This window comes from Canis lupus, chromosome 13, assembly GCF_011100685.1.
Source record: "Canis lupus familiaris isolate Mischka breed German Shepherd chromosome 13, alternate assembly UU_Cfam_GSD_1.0, whole genome shotgun sequence".
NCBI lineage: Eukaryota > Metazoa > Chordata > Mammalia > Carnivora > Canidae > Canis > Canis lupus.
In genome coordinates, this window is record NC_049234.1 from 29,140,725 (window position 1) to 29,162,839 (window position 22,115).

The 22,115-nt window shown below is 37.1% G+C and overlaps 1 protein-coding gene and 1 non-coding gene across 5 annotated transcripts in view; one reads left to right on the top strand and one right to left on the bottom strand.

Moving 5' to 3' along the window:
* EFR3A (EFR3 homolog A) overlaps window positions 1–22,115 on the top strand; it is a 105,473-nt gene that overhangs the window by 76,457 nt on the left and 6,901 nt on the right. For 3 of the 4 annotated variants that reach the window (XM_038555535.1, XM_038555536.1, XM_038555537.1), the window contains 5 exons: window positions 980–1,047; window positions 1,973–2,100; window positions 11,308–11,399; window positions 16,272–16,320; window positions 21,668–21,771. In XM_038555535.1, the coding sequence (XP_038411463.1) occupies window positions 980–1,047; window positions 1,973–2,100; window positions 11,308–11,399; window positions 16,272–16,320; window positions 21,668–21,771 (441 nt within the window). Of the gene's footprint in view, window positions 1–979; window positions 1,048–1,972; window positions 2,101–11,307; window positions 11,400–15,045; window positions 15,289–16,271; window positions 16,321–21,667; window positions 21,772–22,115 lie in introns of those variants that run through there. The other variant, XR_005368728.1, reaches the window with a different exon arrangement.
* On the bottom strand, window positions 18,384–18,528 carry LOC119865470. The gene has a single exon (XR_005369113.1). It is a non-coding gene; the product is annotated as a U4 spliceosomal RNA (small nuclear RNA).

The window sequence follows — 22,115 nt, forward strand, 5'->3', positions numbered from 1 at the left end:
GTGTTTATATTTTCTTTGAGGCCTGCTGCTTTATTAGAATTTTTTTGGATAGTGGTCAAGTAGAATGCGTGGTTTTCTTCTAGAATGTCATGTACATTCTTACATAATTGTTTTCCTTTTAAGCCATCATGAATCTTAGTATCTATATCATTTCTAGTTATATTGTTTTATACTATTTTAGTCACTGTTTTAAACCAGTCTACTCAAGCCGAATCTCAAAGGTTGAATTATTGAAGAAAACATTTTATTAGAAATTTGTCTCGTGCAGTTTTTCAGCAGTAACTCATGAAATGGCTACCTGCACAATTTAATATGCATTTCAGAGTTCCTAATTTATGTGACAGAGAAAGTCCACTTGATCTTTGTTGTTTAAGGATACTAGTCAAGGAGAGCCTCATTTTTCTGAAATTGGAAGCACATCTCCCAGTCCATGGTAAAATGGAGGCTTTAGTGCATTCTAAGAAAAAAAACTCGTTTGTTCATTTGACAGCTGCCCTTGGAGATACACATATTACAGAAGCAGAGTGCCCCCTCTGGTTGCTCACAGTGAGTTGGAGTCCCACCTCAGAAGTGCCTTGAGATCTCACACATGCACTGCAGAAGGTGGCTCCAGAGGGTAAGGGTATCAATGGCCTTTGACTCTGCCAAGGACTTTCCAGCATAGTGGCACTCAAGAAAATTACATGTTCTTTATCCTTTGGTAGTAGGTTCAATCAAATATAACACATCATTGTTTTTTACTATATGTACTATTTTATTGTCACAATTTTGTTACCTTCTGAATTTTTAAAATAATAAATGTGTAAATAAAATGAACTCTGCATATGGGCTCTAAACATAGCTTAAATTCCAAAATAAAGTGCTGGTATTTTTAAAAATGTTTAATTTCTCCGTTTTTGGTTTTCCAAATTTTCAGAGCCAGGTCCTAAGGAATAAGGTTATTGATTTGTTTTGTTTTGTTTTTTTGGATATGTTTCAGGTCATTGAGATTCGAACTATGGAAGCCCCTTATTTTCTACCAGAGCATATTTTCAGAGATAAGTGCATGTATGTTAATGCTTTACATTTTAAGGAAGGAACACTGACTTGAGAAACCATCAGTGATGATTATAAAGGAGTAAACTGTTGTTAGATTATTTTCATATATTAAGTATTTCTGTCATTTAATGTATCTGACTTCTTTCTTTGCTATAAAAGTTCTTGTGTAGACTCATCCACACACAGAATTGATCTTTGATGAAAAAATTTATCTTTTTTTAGTATGGAGATATAATTCTTAAATGTAGCATGTTCTCATATATAAATAAGCATTTCTTTAAGAGAATATAATATCCTCTTGAAGACTTTCAATAATAGCTAGCAGTACTCAAAATTGTGGGACAGAGAATATACTAAGGAAAATCTGTATTATACCCTACATTCTACTTTGCTCTTCAAATAAGAACATATATGTGAACAATACTTTATTCAGATCTTGGGACTGTAAAAGCAGTGTAGTATTGAGAGCATCAGCATAAGATAGTATCAGATGGATTGAGAAGAAAGTAGATCTTTATGTGATTGGTCAGGTGCTTCCTGTCACTTCACTGGCTGATATGTGTCTCATTAGCAATCACTGAACTGCAGTTTGATTTTCTTGTCTCAGTTTTAATTAGCATGAAGGTTAAAGCTGAATTTAGTCCTCTTCATCATTTAATGTGTGAATGCCCACAGAATAATTAAGATTGACTTCTCCATTGGAATGTTACTGGAGAAGAAATCACAGCAGAATGCTTAACATATGGGACCCGTACCATGTGTTTTTATAGTCAGATTGGTCACCAAAAATACGCTGATTTTTCTGTTACTAATTACAGTTTTAAGATGTGTTTATATTTATATTTAGGCTTTGATCTAGCATGCTTGTGTTAACTTATTTTTGCTCAGTGATTTAAATAATACTGAATGACTTTTGTTTTGATCAACCTGACAGGCTTCCAAAATCTTTAGAGAAGCATGACAAAAATTTATACTTTTTGACCAACAAGATTGCAGAATCACTAGGTGGAAGCGGCTATAGTGTTGAGAGATTGTCAGTACCATATGTACCACAAGTAACAGGTAAGAGGAGGGTAATTGGAACTCTAACTCTGGTGATTATATTTTGGGAATTTTCCCATTAACCCAGTTAGCAATGAAGATTCATTGTTTATGCTTACTTGACCACAGTTTATCAATTGCTTAAGAGCTTTTTCACTTTAAAATTTTGCCCTGAAAAACCTTTAGTAAATCACTTTAAATACATACAATTTTATCATGAACAAATTGAGTCCTTCCTTAAGTGATAGTTTTATACTTAATATATTCTTGTACTTCAAACAGAGAAGCCCATGGAAATCTTTCTTCATTAACCTGTATTGTGTTTGCCTTATGGAAACGTGTGTAAATTGTTTAATGATTTTGTGACTGCTGTGCTGAATGAGTCAGGTAGCTCCTGTCTTGAAAGAGTACTGTGTAATCTGTAAAAGGCCTGCAGACCTTTTAAGTTAAGAATACGTTCTCCTCTGTGCACCATGTATTTCTTTCCTTTCTTTTCATTGCCTCAAATAATTCTGTTGTTTTTAAGGCAAAACTGCATGGTGTCTTGCATTCATTGTTAACAACTAAAATCGGAGTATCTCTGTCCTATGTCTTCATTGTCATTTGATGGTCAAGTATTAGTATTATAAGTATTAAATTTGGTAGAAAACCTAGTTCTTGCTTTGGGGACCTCTCTGTTCTATATGGGAACTGTTTGATTTGAGTTAGGTAGTTTTCTGGATTAGTCACTAAAAATAGCACAACCTTTGTAAATAGCTTTTTTTATAACGTGTATTTAAAACATACATGTTTATTACAATGATAGTTGATAATCCCCTGAGACATTAATGGATGCTTTTGCATTTTATTTGACATTCTATTATATGAAAGATTCTATACCTCATGAGTTCCTTGGGGACTTAAAGTGCTAAGAACAAAACAGTAGTACAGTTTTGTAATTTAAAACTTTTTTTTTAAAAAAAAACCTTAAAAATATTTCATTCTTATAATTTGGATTTAGCTCTCTTTCCTTCAGGCAAAAAGCCTCATAAACCCAGGCACAAGCACAAAGGTAAATAAATCCAAGTGTCAGTTTGACATGCCCTTCCCTCACCTGTCCTCTAGGAAAATAGCTTAATAAAATTTGCCTTTTAGAAATGGAGCCAGTAGCCCATATATTTTATGTAGTTATAAGTTCAGTGATTAGTTCCCTTTACCTTCCCAGTAGCCATAGTGTATTTTCACCCTTGTTTCCTTTTACCCTGTTCCTTTAACTCTTTAACAGATTGGACCCTTAACAAGTAACAATTTTTAATGAAAATTATGGTACTTTTTATTTTTGTAACAGATGGTGTGCTCTCCCTTTAATGGAGAATGGTATTCCCATTCTTAATGCCTCTTTATCATTGACTGGAAGAATTCTGAATATTTCAGTATATATTTAATTATATAACTGCATAGAAATCCCTCACTATGAGTAAGACTTTTTTCTTTTTAAAGGTTTTATTTATTCATGAGAGACTAGAGAGAGAGAGAGAAGCAGACACATAGGCAGAGGGAGAAGCAGACTCCCTGCAGGTAGCCTGATGTGGGACCTGATCCCCAAACCCCAGGATCACGCCTTGAGCCAAAGGCAGCTGCTCAACCACTGAGCCATTCAGGCATCCCTGAATAAGATTTTTCTTTTTCTTTTTCTTTTAGATTTTTCTGATTTATAAAAATTTCGGTAGTTTACAACCAGTCTGTGGCATATCCATCCTGCTTAATGCAGAAAGAGTCCAAGGGGGGGCAGCCCAGGTGGCTCAGTGGTTTAGCGCCACCTTTGGCCAGGGTGTGATCCTGGCGACTCAGATCAAGTCCCGTGTCGGGCTCCCTGCATGGAGCCTGCTTCTCCCTCTGCCTGTGTCTCTGCCTCTCTGTCTCTCTCTCTCTCTCTCTGTGTCTCATGAATAAATAAAATATTAAAAAAAAAATTAAAGAGTCCAAAGATGCAGTGATACTTTATAGTATAATCAATTGGTTATTAAAATTTCCTTTTGCTGTGTAACCATCAGATAGTCATTTAAAAAAATACGGGATTTAAGGATATATCAAAAGAAAAAGCAAAACGTATTTGGTTTGTTGTATATCATGCATATACTTGTCATTATTAAAATATTAGCAGCCATTTAGTATGCACTGACTCTGTGCCAGTCACTGAGATAAGTACTTACATTCATTTTCTCATTTAATCCTTAAAATAGTTTGGTGAAGAAGGTAGCATTATCTTTGTTTGCAAATGAGAATAATGAAGTGGAAATTAAATAATTTGAATAGGTAACACTGCTCTTTTATGTACATAAAGATTGTTCAGGGATCCCTGGGTGGCGCAGCGGTTTGGCGCCTGCCTTTGGCCCAGGGCGTGATCCTGGAGACCTGGGATCGAATCCCACGTCAGGCTCCTGGTACATGGAGCCTGCTTCTCCCTCTGCCTATGTCTCTGCCTCTCTCTCTCTCTCTCTCTCTCTCTCTCTGTGTGTGACTATCATAAATAAATAAAATTAAAAAAAAAAAAAAGATTGTTCAGTCATCCCTACTGATAATATTTTTTTTTTCATGTATTCCACAAACCTTGACTGAGTGCCTATACTATATGCCAAACATTGTTGTGGTTTTTCAGGGTGGAAAGATGTTACGGATTAAAATCTGGTGGAGAAGGCAGACACATGGTTGAATATAGTGGTAATTGGTTCTAAAGAAAGAAGAATGGTCTACGTAAAGTTTATTGAACTGTTGGTGATTGATATATAATAAGTGGTCCATAAATGTTAGGTGGCTATAGCATTTTTCTTTTATCCCAAATCAACCCAGAACTTGAGTGAGTAGTGTATGTCTAGGAATGTGCTAAATACTCCTTCATGAAGGGGTACAGTAATAACCCTCAGCTAGGTCAGTCAGAGGTGCCAGTGGCTGTAGTAAACTCGTATAATGAAGTATTTATGAGTATTTACAGTTCCAGCTTCTATACAGACAGAAATAAGAATGAACAGGATAGGTAGAAGTCTCTACTTTGACAGAACTGATGATAGTCTTTCTCAACCGGGTTCCTCATTGAGACCACAGAACACAGAAGATTATTTGAGTGACTATTTTCTCAGTTCCCCCAAGATGGCATTTTACCAGTTTTATTCCAGATATTAGGAAAGAAGCAAACCCATTATACAGTTTATCTCGAACAGGATAAATAACTGGACAGTTAAAGCATACCTTTAGGGCTATAATCAGAGAAGTTCCCAGGAGGCAGCTATGACGGCATTTGGTCTAGGTTTGGTGAGCCAGAGATGTCTTTCAAAGGGAACAATTCCGAGGCTGAGCCTGAAATAGGCATTAGGCAAGTGTTTCCTGCAGAAGTGACATCATGTGTGAAAGAATGGACGTAGGCAAGAACATGATTCTTCAGGGAATTAGTAGGAAATTAGTCTACTTGTACTGAACTGGAAAAGTAGGGTTGGGAATTATAAAAGCAGGTTGAATAGTTTGCACTATTGTGCAAGCAGTGGGGAGTCATGGAGTGATTTTAAACAGGGTTAGGCATTGTACAAGTATTACTCTGGTGGTAGTTTAGCAGATTGCAGACAGGTCACCCATTTAGAATGCTCTTCAATAATCTCCAGGAGAGATGACCCTGGCCTGCACCAAGTGAGAATACAGAGAAGTGGGTGAATTCTAGAAACACAAGAAAGAATTTATAAGCATGTGATTGGTCTGAGGGGATCATGAGAAAATCAAAGATTTGTCTGGGTTTCTGTTGTGGCTCTTTGGAATGATGGCCTACCACTACGGGTGAAGGCAGAGAGTATTTTCTGCTTCATTTGCTTTATTATTTGGAGAGTTGGGTGCTATGACTCGGTTTAAGTGAAGAAAAAGATACACATTTCAGATCTAATTGTCAAATGTTTTAGATCTTGGATGATAGAAGAAGGATGGAGTTTTATTAACACAAATGAATAGGAAAAAGTGGCTAGTTTAGGGGATCTGTCTCTTGTTGAGTATCTTTGACTAGTGAGCAACCAAATAGGGGGCCCTGTAAGCAGTTAAGAGCCAGGGATGGGTTTTGTGCGGGAGTTGGGAGGTTACAATGAGAATTATGAAATTAGCAGTATAGGGGATATTTACAGAAGCATGCAGAAAGGATGATTTCTCAGAGTGGAGAGAAGAGAGAATAGACTGGCATGGCTCTACCTTAGCTCTGTGGCTTGTCGACTACTCTGATCTGTGAAGCAGGGACTGTAACTAAGCCTTTTGGCTTAAATTGGATAGATACATGAAAATACCTTTGTATTTTTTATTTGTATTTTTAAAGTACTTTTGAAAAAATACTGCATATTAAGAGGAGTAATTTATTCATCTTTCAGTTGGCATTCTGAATTCTGAATTTAATCTATAGGTTAAAATAGGACAAAATAATACAAGAATACGTCTACTTTACCAAAACCTCCATTATTTACTAACCAGTATCTTCCTATAAAAGTATTTTCATGTATATATTCATCTCTCCTGGTAAAGGTTTTGTTTTAAATTTTGTTTTAAGTAAAAGCAATTGTCTTTTGTATTACATTGACTTTTTATTCCATGATGACAGTAATTTTGTTTTTTTTTTCTGTAAATATTCATGAGCTCTAGATAGAATTTTTAGTTTTTCTACAGAACCAAAAAATTATATCTGAGTAGTGTTAGCATTAAATCATGGCATTTTGAATTCTGTGTAGATAAATTACTTGTGAAATTTCATTTTACCCTAGTTAGATTTTTAATTGAATCTGAGTGGTTTAGCAGCCCTAATTGTATTTCTGATTTATTAAATACAGTGAGGTCAGTTCCTGTATCTCATTTTTTTATGTAGCCATGGAAAATTCTGTTGAGAACAATTTAATGTAGTTCTGCGCCATACTTGTATTCACACAGTTTCCTCTGTTCCTTAGCAGTGCACTTATGTACATCAAGTATAGATACACCAAGTGGCAGCAGAATATCACTGAAGGAAGTTAGGCATAGCTCTTTCTAAGAATTGCTTCAAAACTACAAGTTCTAGTTTGAAACAACGAGAAGAGGAGATGGTCACCAGTGTGAATAGCAGATACAGGAAGTGGAGCAGGAGGAGGGATAGGAAAGGGGTGAAGTCACAGCAAGCAGTGTCTGGGATTTACCCCAGCCAGTCTTGACAGGAAACAGGAGTCTCCCCAGAGGGTGTAAATATCAGACACTGAGATGGTGACAGGGCAACTCTTAAGAGCCAGCAGGATGGTGTAGTCCACGGAGGCTATGGTGAGGCTGCATTTCAGTAGGCTTGGAAAAACAGGTCAAGAACAGACAAGGCAGCCCGTGAGGACCAGGGGCATTATCTTTGTAAGCTCCATTTTAGAAACCTTACTTTCGTGTAAACATACATGATATTTGATTACAGTGGTACCTGGGCTTTTCTGCAGTCACCTGTAAGCAGGTGATTGTATAGGTCAAAAGAAAAAAGTTCTGAGAATATAACGTTAGAGTTTCCCATTACATTTTATTTTCTTCCCTTTAAAAAATGTTAATCTTACATATGCACCCTCTGAACTATGTTCACATTGATTTTTGCCACCCAGTGATCCTTTCCCTGCCCTCCTGCCTCTCGTCCCCTTTTATTTTTATCCTAGACTTAAAGCTGACTTTTCTATGCTACCCATCAGCCTTTGTATGTTAACCTAGAAATCCTTTTATGGGGTTCTTTGCGAGAAACAAATTCCTTATTTTGAATTCTGGTGAGACCTCGACAGTTGACCAGCTGAGAGGGTAAAAGCAAGTCAGCAGTAATGACCACATACTACTTTGTAGCAGTTTCCATTGATGCCATTATGTTTGGTAATTTATATCAAAGTAAATGATCATGAGATTAAAACAAAGAATACAGTGTCCAGGTCCTAGTACTAACCACAAGCAAGAGATAGAGTATTTTCAGTCAGAAAACCATAGCAGAACCATCTGGATACTGTGTCACAGTTGACTATGTATTCATTCATCCGTACCTCCAGCCCTCTTCCAGTAGAACCCGAGTGAATCCTGCATGGTGATCCAAACCAGAGAGTCTGCCACTGGATTTCTACTGTATTTGCCCAATGAGGCATTCATTTACATATCCTAGTACAAGCCCTGGCAGTAATGATGGAAGGGTGGTAGAAGAAGAATCAATCAACTCATAATAGATTTGTGTAGCCAAAAGAAAGAGGGATAAGTAGAAATAACTGGAGTAATATTTGAGATTTTAAGGAAGTGATGTAATGTTCATCTAGGCCTTGAAAGATATGAGAATATGTATTGTATAGTGGGAGGATGTCAGGAAGGCAGGTAATGAAGGATCTCCAGTAGGGGATTCCGTTTGTAGAAAAACATGGGAGGCAGAGAGGCCAAAGCGTGCTCAGAGAAGGGAAAAAAGCACCTTTTACTTGAACACTGGATAAATCAGGAAGCAGTTGAAGTTACTGTTGGTAAGATCTGACCAGAGACCTCAGGATGACTTTTTAATTCACCGAGAAGTAGGTACCTTGACGGAATGAGGTGATATTGTCTGTGCTGTGGTATATGAACATTGCCAATTTTATATTTATTGCAGTGAAAAAGAAACTAAAAATATATGAAAATGAGGAGCATGTCCATGCTCCTAAATCTGTGTGGGTGCATGTAGGAGAAGTGAGTAGGTGTCTCTTGAAAGGAGGCTTTTTGGAGTAGGATCTCCCAGGCTTCTCCTTGTGTTCCTGCTTGGGGATCACTGCTGCGAGCTGACTGGACCTCCCCAACAGAAGTTTGTGATTCTGCTTTGGTGAAGGTTCATTGACTAGTAGAACTCATTCCGTTTTAGTGCATATTTCAATATAAGTGTAAACATTTCACTCAAAAAAAAAAAAAAAAAAAAAAGCAGTGAGGCTGTTATCAGTGTCAGGATGGATTAGGTCAGTGATTCTTATCTGAGGGTGATTTTGCCCATGCCAGGGAACATTTGTGAATCCTAGAGACATTTTTAGTTATCATCACTGTGGGGCCAGGAGAGGTAGGGGTAGCCCTACTGGCTTCTAGTGGGTAGAAGCTCAACATCCTGCATTACACAGACAACCCCTCACCACAAGAATTATCTGGCACAAAATGTCAGTAGTGCCAAGGTTAAACCCTGGACTAAGCTAAGTCGTGATAACAAACAATGATAGGTTCTTAATGGTATAAAGCAGTAAATTTTTTGCTCAAACTAACTGCATAACTTCATAGCCTCCATATCTAGAATCCAACCTGATCGGGCAGCTGCTCTCTGCAATACTGCTTGTATTTTATTGGCCAGAACTAGTTACATAGCCTCTCTAAACCACAGGGAAGCTGGAATTGCAGTCCTACTCTCTGCTTAGAAGAGGGTGAACTACCATATTTGATCACCAGCATTAATTACTACCATGGAAGTCTCCCGTGGAGTTGAAGAGTGGTCAGTGAGAAACCTGTTTCTTCATCTGTGCTGGCCTTCTTGTAGTTCTTCATTCTTAACTCTTTCTGTAGAATAACATCACAGTATGTATAAAATAGGATTAGAATGGTGGGGTATTGCCAGATTATGAAGTGACTGTCAGACTCTGGACCTAAGCTTCCCAGCTATTGTTGGGAACATTCTATGTGTGTCTGGATATTGATTGCCTTAGCCCTCTAGGAGCTGGGTGGGGCCTGGGGCAGTCTGAGCCCACAGTGTGAGCAGCCTCTTCCATTTTTCTCTGACATGTACTAAACCTAATTTCAAAAGCTTGGGAAACTGCATTACTCAGTGGGCTGTATTTTAAAATTATAATTAAGACTAAAAATGATTTACTTTGAAGACATCACTATAAGAAATGTAAATGGGAGAGAGCAGTGACATGAGATAGATGCAGAATTTTAATGGTGGCACTCTTGAAAATAAATAGGACAGTGTGAAATAAACATGATTTATTAGAGGTGTTAAAATTGGGTTTAGAACTTGTCAAATAAAATTACTAATAGAAAGTTGGAAATACTGACCTGGAGCTCAGAAGAGAAAGTATACTTACCTAGTTCTGGCTATGGTTGAATAAACCTCTAATCCTTTATATTGGAATATACAAAGTGGCTTCCTATTTTCCAATGAAACCATGACTATTAGATGTTCTCCTAGCACCCAGTGCTTCCCCATTGTACTTCATTATTTGTGTAGCTATTGGCTTATTTTGGGTCTTCTCTGTTAGACTATATGCTGGTTTGAACTATATTCGGCAGTCTGTCCCTAACACCTAACATGGTGTCTAATCACCTAATAGGTTTGTTGAACGACAAAGGCGAAAATTGGAGTAGAAAAAAAATGTATGGATGGAGATTGTAATAAATTCAATTGCCCATGAAATGCTTAAGCGCAAAATGAACCAAGGAATACCTGGTGAACTTACTGGTTAGGAAGACACCCTGTTTCAGAAGAGTGGTTGAAGGCAGGATTATAACTGCTGGGGTTAAGAGTGGTAGGTAGTGACGGATTAGAACAGTTGGTGCAGACCAGACAAGTGAGCAAGTTTGCAGAAGTGGAGAGAAAGTAGATTAGCTAAAGCAAATGAAGAGCAAGTTTTCCCAGACAGGTAGTTGACTTCAGTGAAGGGTCAGGAGCCATAGAATTGAGTGGCTGGAAAAGGGGGGTGGGGCAAGAGCTATTGACTGAAGCATCAGATCCTTTCAGTCCAGTCTGGTGCATGGTAAACACTTGCACATATGGGTTCCTTCACTTAGTGCACACCTTTCACTGTTTGGGGGAGAAATGAGAGATAATCAGGGCAGTATTTGTGAGTGTTTAGTAAAAATGAAATATATTCCATTTAGATTATATAATTCCTCCTTTCAGTGTTGGCCTTTTTGTTGTTGTTGTTGTTGTTTTTATTAAACTATTGGGGGAAGGGAATTTTGCTGTTCTGAATGCTCCTTTTTGGAAAGTAAAACTAATAACCTAGTTCACCCCATCAATTTTACATTTTTAATTTGATGAAATATAAAAGTCTGAGAACACAGTGCTTTATGTGTTTAGAGCAAAAGAGGACAAACTTTTAATTTTCTGAAATTTTCTGAAATCTGAAATTTTCTGAAATCTGAAATAGGTGAAGTTCATAGATGATGTCCCATATCTAACTATCCAGTAATGGGGGAAAAAACTTTTTGACTTTATTATTTTATTTATTTATTTGTTTATTTTTAACATTTTGATTTTAGATGAAGATCGACTTTCTAGAAGAAAAAGTATTGTGGACACTGTATCCATTCAGGTGGATATTTTACCCAACAGCATTCCTTCTGATGATGTGGTAAGTCGCTGAAAGTGTATGGCAAGGTACTTTCTTGAGATAGATATTACTTTAAAAGAATTTTTTCCCCCTCTATAGTTTGAAACAGGAACAAATATAACTAAATTATCCCCCAAATCAACAGTGCTATTAGTAGATATTAATCTGATTTAGCTTTTAGCTTATTTCTTACATATTTTACTGAACTCATGTTGGCTCTCAGTAAAGATACATAAACTTAATATCGTGTATTATGAGGTTGTTAGTTTTTACATTGTAACTTAGTGTAATAAAAGGAACTGTGTGAAACAACTAAGTTTTTTTTAATCAGTAAGAAATAAGGCCTGTTAATAAATTAGGAGGCTCTCCAAATCCTATTTTTAAAGATTTATGAAACAAATTATGAGAATAAAGGAAATTGTACAATCTCATGTGAAGGCAAATACTTTATAGAAGGCTTCAAAGCCTCATCTGGGAGGGCATATTTTTTTTTTATCATCTGATAGTAACTATAATGAATTTAATGTAGGCTATACTGTATCAGTGCCCTACATACCCTTTAAGAACTGTGACTTATTTGAAATGTCAGAGATTTGATGCTCTCCTCCTGTTTGAATAGAGCATAAAACTGTACCCTCCCTAGTTTTAGGAAGAAAAACCAGCCAGCATTGTCTAGGACTAAACTCCACATGGATCAACCAGAGAATTTTTTGATAGTCGAGTAAAAATGCTGAAATGCCAGCATGTCAAGTCAGCCTCTTCCTTGGGGATTTATCTGCTGTTTGCCTACCTAGGTATTTCATGACTTCTCATGGTACAGTATAAATAGTTAACAGATTATCCATTTAAGAAAAGGGAAAGGAATTTGCCTGAATTCATGCTGTCACAGCCCACCTCACACCCCCCCCCCCCCCCCGGCCAATCCCTGTCAATTAATCTTCAAGAATTATAGCTTTTTGGTGGCCAGGCTCCAGCCATCTAGTTTACATCTTTTTTGCTGTTCCACTCCCTACTAAATAGAACCAGTCAGTTTCACTAAGAAATTATCAGCAGAGTGTCAAGATCATTTAAGAGGCAGTTAGTGTTCATTTTGAGGTATGGTGGGTATAGTTTCTTGCCAGTTTAAAGCTCAAGAAAAATCATCCTCCCTAAATACATCTGTTGAAAGCCATTTTAATGTATATACTTTTTACTAGTCAGGAGGGTATTGTGCTACCTTTGTATTTTAATGATAATGAATTTGCTCTTTCTTTTGGGGGTCGGGGGGAATTAATCTAAAGCCGTAGCTTACACACTTTATCAGGAGTGCAGTAAATATTATTGAGTAGTACTCCATTCTTCTTTTGGCAACCATTGTTATTTAAAAATATATATATATAGCACTTCAAGTTATTGCAAAGAAGTCAGTCTAATTTGAGAAAAATGAAGTGAAGAAAACATTTGTATACAGACTTACTATAGAAAGATTCTCAGACATTTTGCAATTAAAAGTCCATTAATGTATTTTTTAACTTGTCAAAGACCCTGTTTTCTCTTTGCTATAAGTTCTACGTCAGATATGCTGCCTACCAAGCATTTGAAAAATTAAGTACAGTTTATTATAAGAGTCACTTGAGCACATTGAAGTTTCAAACTCAGTTACCATTATGGAATCTGATATTGCATATTAGTAATGATAGTTCAAAAAACAGAAGACAATATAACATTACTTTCTAGGCTACAACTAATTAATAGCATGGGCAGGAGAAATTCACATCAGTTAAGTGTTCACCAGTTAATGGTATAACAAAATATCAAACTGTGAATAAATATATTTGCTAACAATCAAAGAGAAAATTGTTCATTGAAGAAAACATTCCTCTTGTATTTGATCAAAATTATTTGAAATTTTATATGCATAATCCCAGTTAGTCCTCAAATATCCACTGCTTTTAGAGCTTAAATTTAAAAAAAAAAAAAAAAAGTCAGATTGCTTAGATGAGATCATAGCAAACTAATATTTTCCCTAGATATACCTCAAATTGTTACTGTAGTCTGTTGAAATACTTGGTCCACTTGAGGTATGTCAGTACTGATATTTGCAATTCAAACCTTAGCCCACCATGATCACTCCATGAATTTTCTAAAAGTTGACATATATATACAGAAAGAGATGGATAGGTAGATACCTAAATTAAGACATTCAAGAAGATAAATGGCTAAAATGGATAGAAATGCCTCTGCTTCCACAGATAAGATTATCAGCTTTACTAATAGCATAAAGCACGATTGACGTGATTCTTTGATCTCTGGTGCTCTCAGCATTATGGGCATGATTGATACACATAATGGATATGAGTAAAACCTGAAATCCCCACTTGATTCTTCTAATAGGTAATCGTCAATGCTTGATTATTTGGGGGAATGGATGGAGGATATAAAAATTACATTTTGAGTGCATATGGAATTTTTCTTTGTACAAAAGTAAGTCCCAGTTGGCTAAAAAGAATTGTCATTTATTCTAGGACAAATAGAATCTTGTCTTTATACATATGTACTCCCTGCCTTTTCCCAAATACAAGTAAAGAAACTTGCACGTGTGCTAACGAAACAAGTCTAGCCTAATATTAGAAACTGCTGTGCTAGGTGTTGTAAAATTAGTAAGATACAGTGAAAATAACATAACTACTAGTCTGATTGGAAAAATATAATCAGATTTTATGTAGGCTCAGGGGGGTTGTACAGCCTAGGTTAGAGTTGCACATGTTGAGTAAGGCAAAAGTTCTCAAGAGTCGAAGGAATGTTGAAGCTCCTAGAGGCTGATATCTTTGCACCATTTCTCCCGAACATACAACTGGTGTTCTGGAGAGGCAAACAGACTGTAGTTTGTTTGGGCACCAAGTAAAGAAGGTGGCTTGTATTTACACTGTATGAAAAATATGAATCATTAAACAGTTGGTCCTTTTTCCTTTTTAAATGGGATTCATAAAAGGAAAGGGGGAAACGAGATGGAAGCCAAATTATAGAAAATTTTGTCACCCACCTGAGGGCTTGTGTGTGATTTGGTAGGAAGTTAGGGAAACATCGAGATTTGGGCAGTGTTGTTAGCAGCACTATGATTTTATGAAAGGAGTCTCAGAAGCGTGGCCAAATGAAATCAGGAAGAGGAGACTGGAGCTAGAGAAGCCAGCTTATAGATCCTTTTAATAATCTATGGTTGGATAAGGAGGACCCACAGTAGCCAGGCTGGAGATAAGGAAGGGGGCAGGAGAGCAGTAGCTTGTTTGAGAGTGGGATGGGCATGGCGAAGAAGTTTCAAAAAGGGAGTCTGAGAAAGAAGGTTAAAAACAAAAAAGCAGAGGGACAGAGTGACTGCATTGTGATCATCCGAATTAGGGAAAAGAAGAACCAGTAGAGAAGAGTTCTTGGAATAAAGTACTTTAACTTTCCACTTCCCTGAGATTGGAATGGGTCATAAATTAACACTTAACATGTGACAAGAAGGCTGGCCTCATGGTTCTTCTGTGTCCTTTTCCCTGTAATATAATTGTTTTGCAGGAGTCTCTAAACTCCTTAACCACATATACGAACGACAGTGGGTTTTTGTCATTGAGGTACTAGATTGCTTCTAGGTACAAATAATTAATGAGCCAGAGCCTAATCCTGTATATCTGCTCCAAATATCTAGAACAAGGCAACTGAAGATTCCCGAGTTTAATCTGACTTCAACTAGAAATATGCACCCTCAGTAGAAAAACTGAGGTAGTGGAACTCTTGCTGCTTTGATTTCCAGCTAAAGCCTTTGCATTACAGAGAAGCTAAGGTGCAAAAGCATGAAGTCTTGCTTTCGTTAGTCTTGCTGCCTTAGACTTAGCAAAAGAAGCTCATGAGCTAAAATTAGGGCTGACCAGAGGCCCAGGCAAGTACTCAGGTATCATTTTTTAACTTCTATTCAGAGACACTATAGTAACTTGGGTATATTATTCCCCCTGAAAATGTGCTGGTGCCATAAAAAGTATTACTTTTTATCATAAAGCAGTTGATTCCATGCCTTTTATATATCTCAAAGCAAGAAAGGGGAGAACCTCTTATTAAAGGGTGTTTCTGGAAAATAGGTCTTGGTGGTTGACCTTCAAAGATCCAGAATATGATTAAGATGTTGATTATCTATACTCATTGAATGCTTATCAAAGTAGTGATGATTCTTTTTTTATTTAGTTTTTTTATTTTTATTTTTATTTTTTTTTAAGATTTTATTTATTTATTCATGAGAGACACAGAGAGAGAGAGAGCAAGGCAGAGACACAGGCAGAGGGAGAAGCAGGCTCCATGCAGAAGCCTGATGTGGGACTCCATCCCGGGACTCCAGGATCATGCCCTGGACTGAAGGCAGGCGCTAAACCGCTGAGCCACCCAGGGATCCCCCCCCCCCTTTTTTTTTTTTTTTTTAAGTAGTGAGGATTCTTGCTTTTAAACCATTTTAAGTTTTCAGTTTATTTTTAATTTGTAAACTGTATATGGCACCAAAATTAATAGAGGGTGTAGAGTACTTAGTTTACATATTTTCCCTGCCTTGAATATCTCCAAGCACTGTTCACTTAGGGAAGCCTGGTACAGTCAGGGGGACTCAGATCTTGTTGCACACCCATGACGGGATGGACGTCTGTAATGCAGTGGTGGTTGGGTTGCCTCCAGGAAGCTGCCAGCCTGGCATTAATCACTGCAGTCAGGCCACTGTTAAAACCAAGGGAGAAATGGAGAGTTTTTGATATTAGGGAATATAGTCACAAATCCAGCCAGCACAAAGAAGAGAAACAATTGCAAAAGTTCTTAGATGACTTGTAACCAGGTGAAGCTGTTACTTATATTGACCTTTCTTAACTCTTTGTTTTACTTAAAATCACTTTTCTCTAGGTTAGTAACACTGAAGAAATCACCTTTGAAGCATTGAAGAAAGCAATTGGTGAGATTTTTGTTAACTCTCCTAATGATTTGCTAGCTTCTCGCTTATGAAGTGTCAAATAAACAGAAGCTGCATGGTGTTTCTGCATCGATCTGTAATTGATTTACTCAGCTACGTTTTTTAGACTTTTATGCTTGCCCTGTCTTATCATAGGTGGTTCTTTTTCTTTCTGTAGAGTGACTTTCCTAGAATTGTGAAAGCATGTCAGTGTATTTTATGCCACACTTACTTGGTGGCCAACATGCAGGCTGCACGAACTTAGGAGAAACAGCATATTTCCTTTTGTAGGAAATGGGAGGATGAAAATTCTGAATAATTCTAAGTGAATTAAGTAGAGTAACTTTTAACAGGCACAAAGTAATGTAATTATAAGCGTGTTTCTAATGGGGTAGGAGAAAGGAGCTGGCTGAGATTGTTAGCAGATAGGCATAATAGAGGACCATGTTACATCTTGCTGTTTTATCAGTGAGAACATTGGAGCAGAGAAATGAACAAACTCTTCTGAGATCATGTAGCTAGTAAATGATGATGCCGGATTTCATACCCACATCTAATTGACTAATCTTTTCACTTTGCATAAAGAATGATTTTTTTTTTCTCCTTTGGCCCTTATGGAAATAAATTTTACATGGTTTGCCTGTTTTTAAAATTTTTTAAATGGTTCTTTCAATTAAGTACTAATATAAATTACTACTAGGTTAGTGATATCTTGTCCTCAATTCATTTCTAATTGGTAAAGCTATATAGAGTGGAAATAGACTCTCATTTTTTTTTTCAGAGATGTTAGAATAAGAAAATCAGTATCAAGGAAAGTAGAGTGCTCTAGCACACATCATGCATAAAAGAAAATCTAATCTTTTTCAGCTTAATTCATTAGAGGATTTAAAAAAAATTTGTAATACAACATCAAATTTACCAAAATAAAATTAATTGAATTCAGTAAGCAATTTTGAGTACCCTTATATAATGTACAGGATATTTTGAGATATTTGAAGATGAATAGGACATGTCGTGGGGTGCGTAGTTGGCTCAGTTGGTAGAGCTCATGACTCTTTTTCGTTCCCCCTTTGTCTTAATTTAAATTCAAGTTGCCAACATATAACACCCAGTGCTCATCCATCAAGAGCCCTCCTCAGAAGCACATGACTCTTAATATTAGGGTTGTGAGTTCAAGCCCCATGTTGGGCATGGAGTCTACTTAAAAATAACAGCAACAAGATAGAACATGTCAAGAAATCTACAGTCTAGGACAGTGGTTCTCACGGTATGTCTTGGACCTCTGGATAGCCTATAGTGGCTCTTTCAAGGGATCCTTCAAGCAAAAAAATTTCATCATAACATTAAGATACTATTAGCCTTATACTGCATCAATTAACATGAATGAAGGAGGCAGTGGTATCACACTAGACCAAGAGTCATCATGTCATATTCTTCACCACACACACATATTTATTTTTAAATGATATTTTATTTCATTTGTATATGTTCTTAATTAATATAAATTATTTTATTAAATCTCAACCCATGGGTACATCTCTGGGAAATACACATAAAGCACTTCTTTGCCTTGATTTGTAAGCTGAACTAGTTGACTTTTTTTTAAAGATTTATGTATTTGAGAGAGAGAGAGAGAGAAAGGTGTATAGAAGCCGGGGGGTGGGGGACAAACAGGGAGAGAACCTCAGGTAGACTCCCTGCTAAGCAGGGAACCCAACACAGGGCTTAATCTCATGACCTGAGTTGAAAAGTCAGATGGTTAACCCACTGAGCCACCCAGGTGCCCCTGAACTAGTTGATTTTTTAAGGAACGCCGTTTTTAGTTCAAAAAGAAAAAGAAAAGACTAACAGAAAACCTATGGTATTTGGTAGGCATTTTCTGGAAAATAAATGAAATGAAGCTGTGACTTTAAGGGAAAAAACAAACCATCCTCACTGTTTTTGCTTCTAATGATAAAATTAGCACTTTGAACAAAATTAAAATTTTAAAACTTTTGTTCACCACTATGAGTTTGACAGCACCCAGGTATTTAAAGATGCTTCTAATGAGATCAGTGGTGGTAACTAACAAATATGATTTTAAAAATACTGTGTAATGAGTCATGTCTACATTTAGACAACCTGCATAAATCACTGGATCAGTATTCCAATTAGCAATAATCACGCCTCGGATAAACCTCATTGGCTATGATACTGCCACTGCTCAAAGCTTGGATCAGTATTTCAGATGACCATTGCATGATGTTACAGAATCATGCATGAAGATTATTCAAAGTGTAAAATTGACCAGTAGATTTTAACCATAACCAGTTACACAATGTTTATTAGGAAGATTTTTTAAAATAGAAAGTTTAATTTTTTTTAATTTTAATTTTTTTTAAAGATTTCATTTATTTATTCATGAGAGACACACAGAGACACAGAGAGAGAGGCAGAGACATAGGCCAAGGGAGAAGCAGGTCCCGTGCAGGGAACCTGATGTAGGACTTGATCCCAGGTCTCTGGGATCGTGACCTGAGCCAAAGGCTGACGCTTAACTGCTGAGCCACCCAGGTGTCCCTATTAGGAAGATTTCAAATTTCATATTGTAACAAACTTTTAAGAAAACTACCATTTCTCAAATTTTGTTGTAGTGTCCAAAAAAGATACCCATAGTTCTGTGAAAGGCTATTAGAATACTTTTTCCCAGTATCTGTCTCTCTGATGCTAGATTCTCTTTATATACTTCAACCAAAATAACACTGACAGTGGGTTGGATACATTTGCAGCTAGAATCCAGCTGCCTTCTGTTAAGCCAAGACATGGAAGAGATTTGCAAAAATATAAAACAATACCACTCTCCTCCTGGAATTTATTTCACTTTGGAAAGTATGGTCATGTTTTCATTAAATGTTATTTATGGTACCATATAATGGTTTCATAATTGTTTTTAAATGAATTAAGTATTCTTAAGGTTTCTCAGTTTTGTATTGTAATCTAAAACTATTAATGGATATGAAAATTTGGCTTTCTTACAACTTTGAAGGATGTAAAGGACTCTTGAAACCAAAAACCTTGAGAACGGCCTAATGCGTGGCAAATAGATTTGGTGCCTGCAGGTCAAATTTAGTTCAAAGTATCTTCAGAAAGAGTGCACAGATCAGGGTGCATCTGCCTCATCTCACCCACGTACCCTTATTTTCTACTGCTTTTACATGACCTAATTTAAACACTTCGGTGTCCTGCCTGGCCTCAGGCACATTTGAGCTGCTTGCCCTGGTCTAGTGAAAAACAGAGTGGTGATAATAATTCTCTGTCATTCAGAAGTGTATAAATTCTTCAGTTTTGTTAACCTGCCACAGTTTTAGAGGAAAAATCGACCTCTGTTTCCTTTCTACCTGCTATTTCTATTTCCGCTTTTTAAAACTAACCGATTGTGACCTATAGATTATCCGCCTCAAAAGCAGCCTGAGTTAAAGAACATTGAACACAAGTGCATTCATCCTATGAAATTCTCAACCAGGAAAAAAACAAAACAGCTAAAGAATTGCTGGGGGGTTACAGTAGACCATTACCAATAAGCCATAAATTAACCCTATTTCCATATTCTTTTTTTTTTTTTAAGATTTCATTTGTTTATTAGAGCCAAGCAGGGGGAAGGGCAAAAGAAGAGGGAGGAGCAGGCTCCCCATTGAGCAGGGAGCTGGACGCGGGGTTCGGGGCTCAACCCTAGGACCCAAGAGATCATGACCTAAGCCGAAGACGGATGCTTAACTGACTGAACCACCCAGGATCATATTCTGAAGCAGATGTTCACACTTATATTAGTAGTATCAAGATAGGCATTTATCTTACTGTCTCACAAACTTTGGTCAGGCCTCACATCATAAAACACGTCTTTTTAAACTGTCAACAAGTGCAAAAGGCTAAAACAGTAAGGTTCCAAATGACTCTATTTCCACTATGACATTCAGTATCAGCAGACTTTTTTTTTTTTATTAAATTTATTTTTTATTGGTGTTCAATTTACTAACATACAGAATAACCCCCAGTGCCCGTCACCCATTCACTCCCACCCCCCGCCCTCCTCCCCTTCTACCACCCCTAGTTCGTTTCCCAGAGTTAGCAGTCTTTACGTTCTGTCTCCCTTTCTGATATTTCCCCCACATTTCTTCTCCCTTCCCTTATATTCCCTTTCACTATTATTTATATTCCCCAAATGAATGAGAACATACAATGTTTGTCCTTCTCCGACTGACTTACTTCACTCAGCATAATACCCTCCAGTTCCATCCACGTTGAAGCAAATGGTGGGTATTTGTCATTTCTAATAGCTGAGTAATATTCCATTGTATACATAAACCACATCTTCTTTATCCATTCATCTTTCGTTGGACACCGAGGCTCCTTCCACAGTTTGGCTATCGTGGCCATTGCTGCTATAAACATCAGGGTGCAGGTGTCCCGGCGTTTCATTGCATTTGTATCTTTGGGGTAAATCCCCAACAGTGCAATTGCTGAGTCGTAGGGCAGGTATATTTTTAACTGTTTGAGGAACCTCCACACAGTTTTCCAGAGTGGCTGCACCAGTTCACATTCCCACCAACAGTGTATGAGGGTTCCCTTTTCTCCGCATCCTCTCCAACATTTGTTGTTTCCTGCCTTGTTAATTTGCCCCATTCTCACTGGGGTGAGGTGGTATCTCATTGTGGTTTTGATTTGTATTTCCCTGATGGCAAGTGATGCAGAGCATTTTCTCATATGCATGTTGGCCATGTCTATGTGTCTATGTCTTCCTCTGTGAGATTTCTGTTCATGTCTTTTGCCCATTTCATGATTGGATTGTTTGTTTCTTTGGTGTTGAGTTTAATAAGTTCTTTATAGATCTTGGAAACTAGCCCTTTATCTGATATGTCATTTGCAAATATCTTCTCCCATTCTGTAGGTTGTCTTTGAGTTTTGTTGACTGTATCCTTTGCTGTGCAGTATCAGCAGACTTTTAATTTAGTGTCTCATGTACAAGGGCATGAATATTTATAAAAGAATTATCCTTCAGGTAGGGCCCTGACGTTGTTTGGTTTATAGCAGGGTGTCCTGCTCCTGCTTTTTTGGGGAAGAGAGAGGTAGTCTTTAAGAAAGGAACTTGTACGATATAGCTTTACCTTAGATTAAAAAAAAAAAATTTTGTGTATCTGCTCTCTAGTGTTACAGACATTTCAAGGATGTTTGGTCTTTTGCTTTTTTCCTTTTAAAACTAGTCTTATAAATTACCTTTATTTTTGATTTATAGATTATTTGCTTTTATGGTCATTGGCAAGGTTCTGTGAAAATCTGTATTCTCTTTAATGGGTCTTTGTAAACATTTATATAGATACCAGTGGAATGGAAGAACAGGAAAAGGAAAAGAGGCGTCTTGTGATAGAGAAATTCCAGAAAGCACCTTTTGAAGAAATAGCAGCACAATGTGAATCCAAAGTGAGTAAGCCACAGGGTAAAAGGGATGGAGGAGGAGTTTTATTTTGTGAACATTTTCTTAGTCATTAGGTGGTAGGTTCCATGCTTTATGCAGATCCACAGAACACAAGGTAATGAATGTATCAGGTAGGGACTGAAAACCCTGACAGCCTGGCTAGGAGGCCTCAGTGATATCTGTGTGTAGTACAAGCTGATGGAATGCCAGATCCCAAACTGAATGGTGAAGATTATTGTTGCCCTGATACTTTCTGGGCAGTAGTTTTCAGGGACTTAACTGTGAGTGTTTTGTTTTATGTGTCTCTTGGTTTGTTTCTACCAGTGAGACTAGGAAATGGATGAAAGAG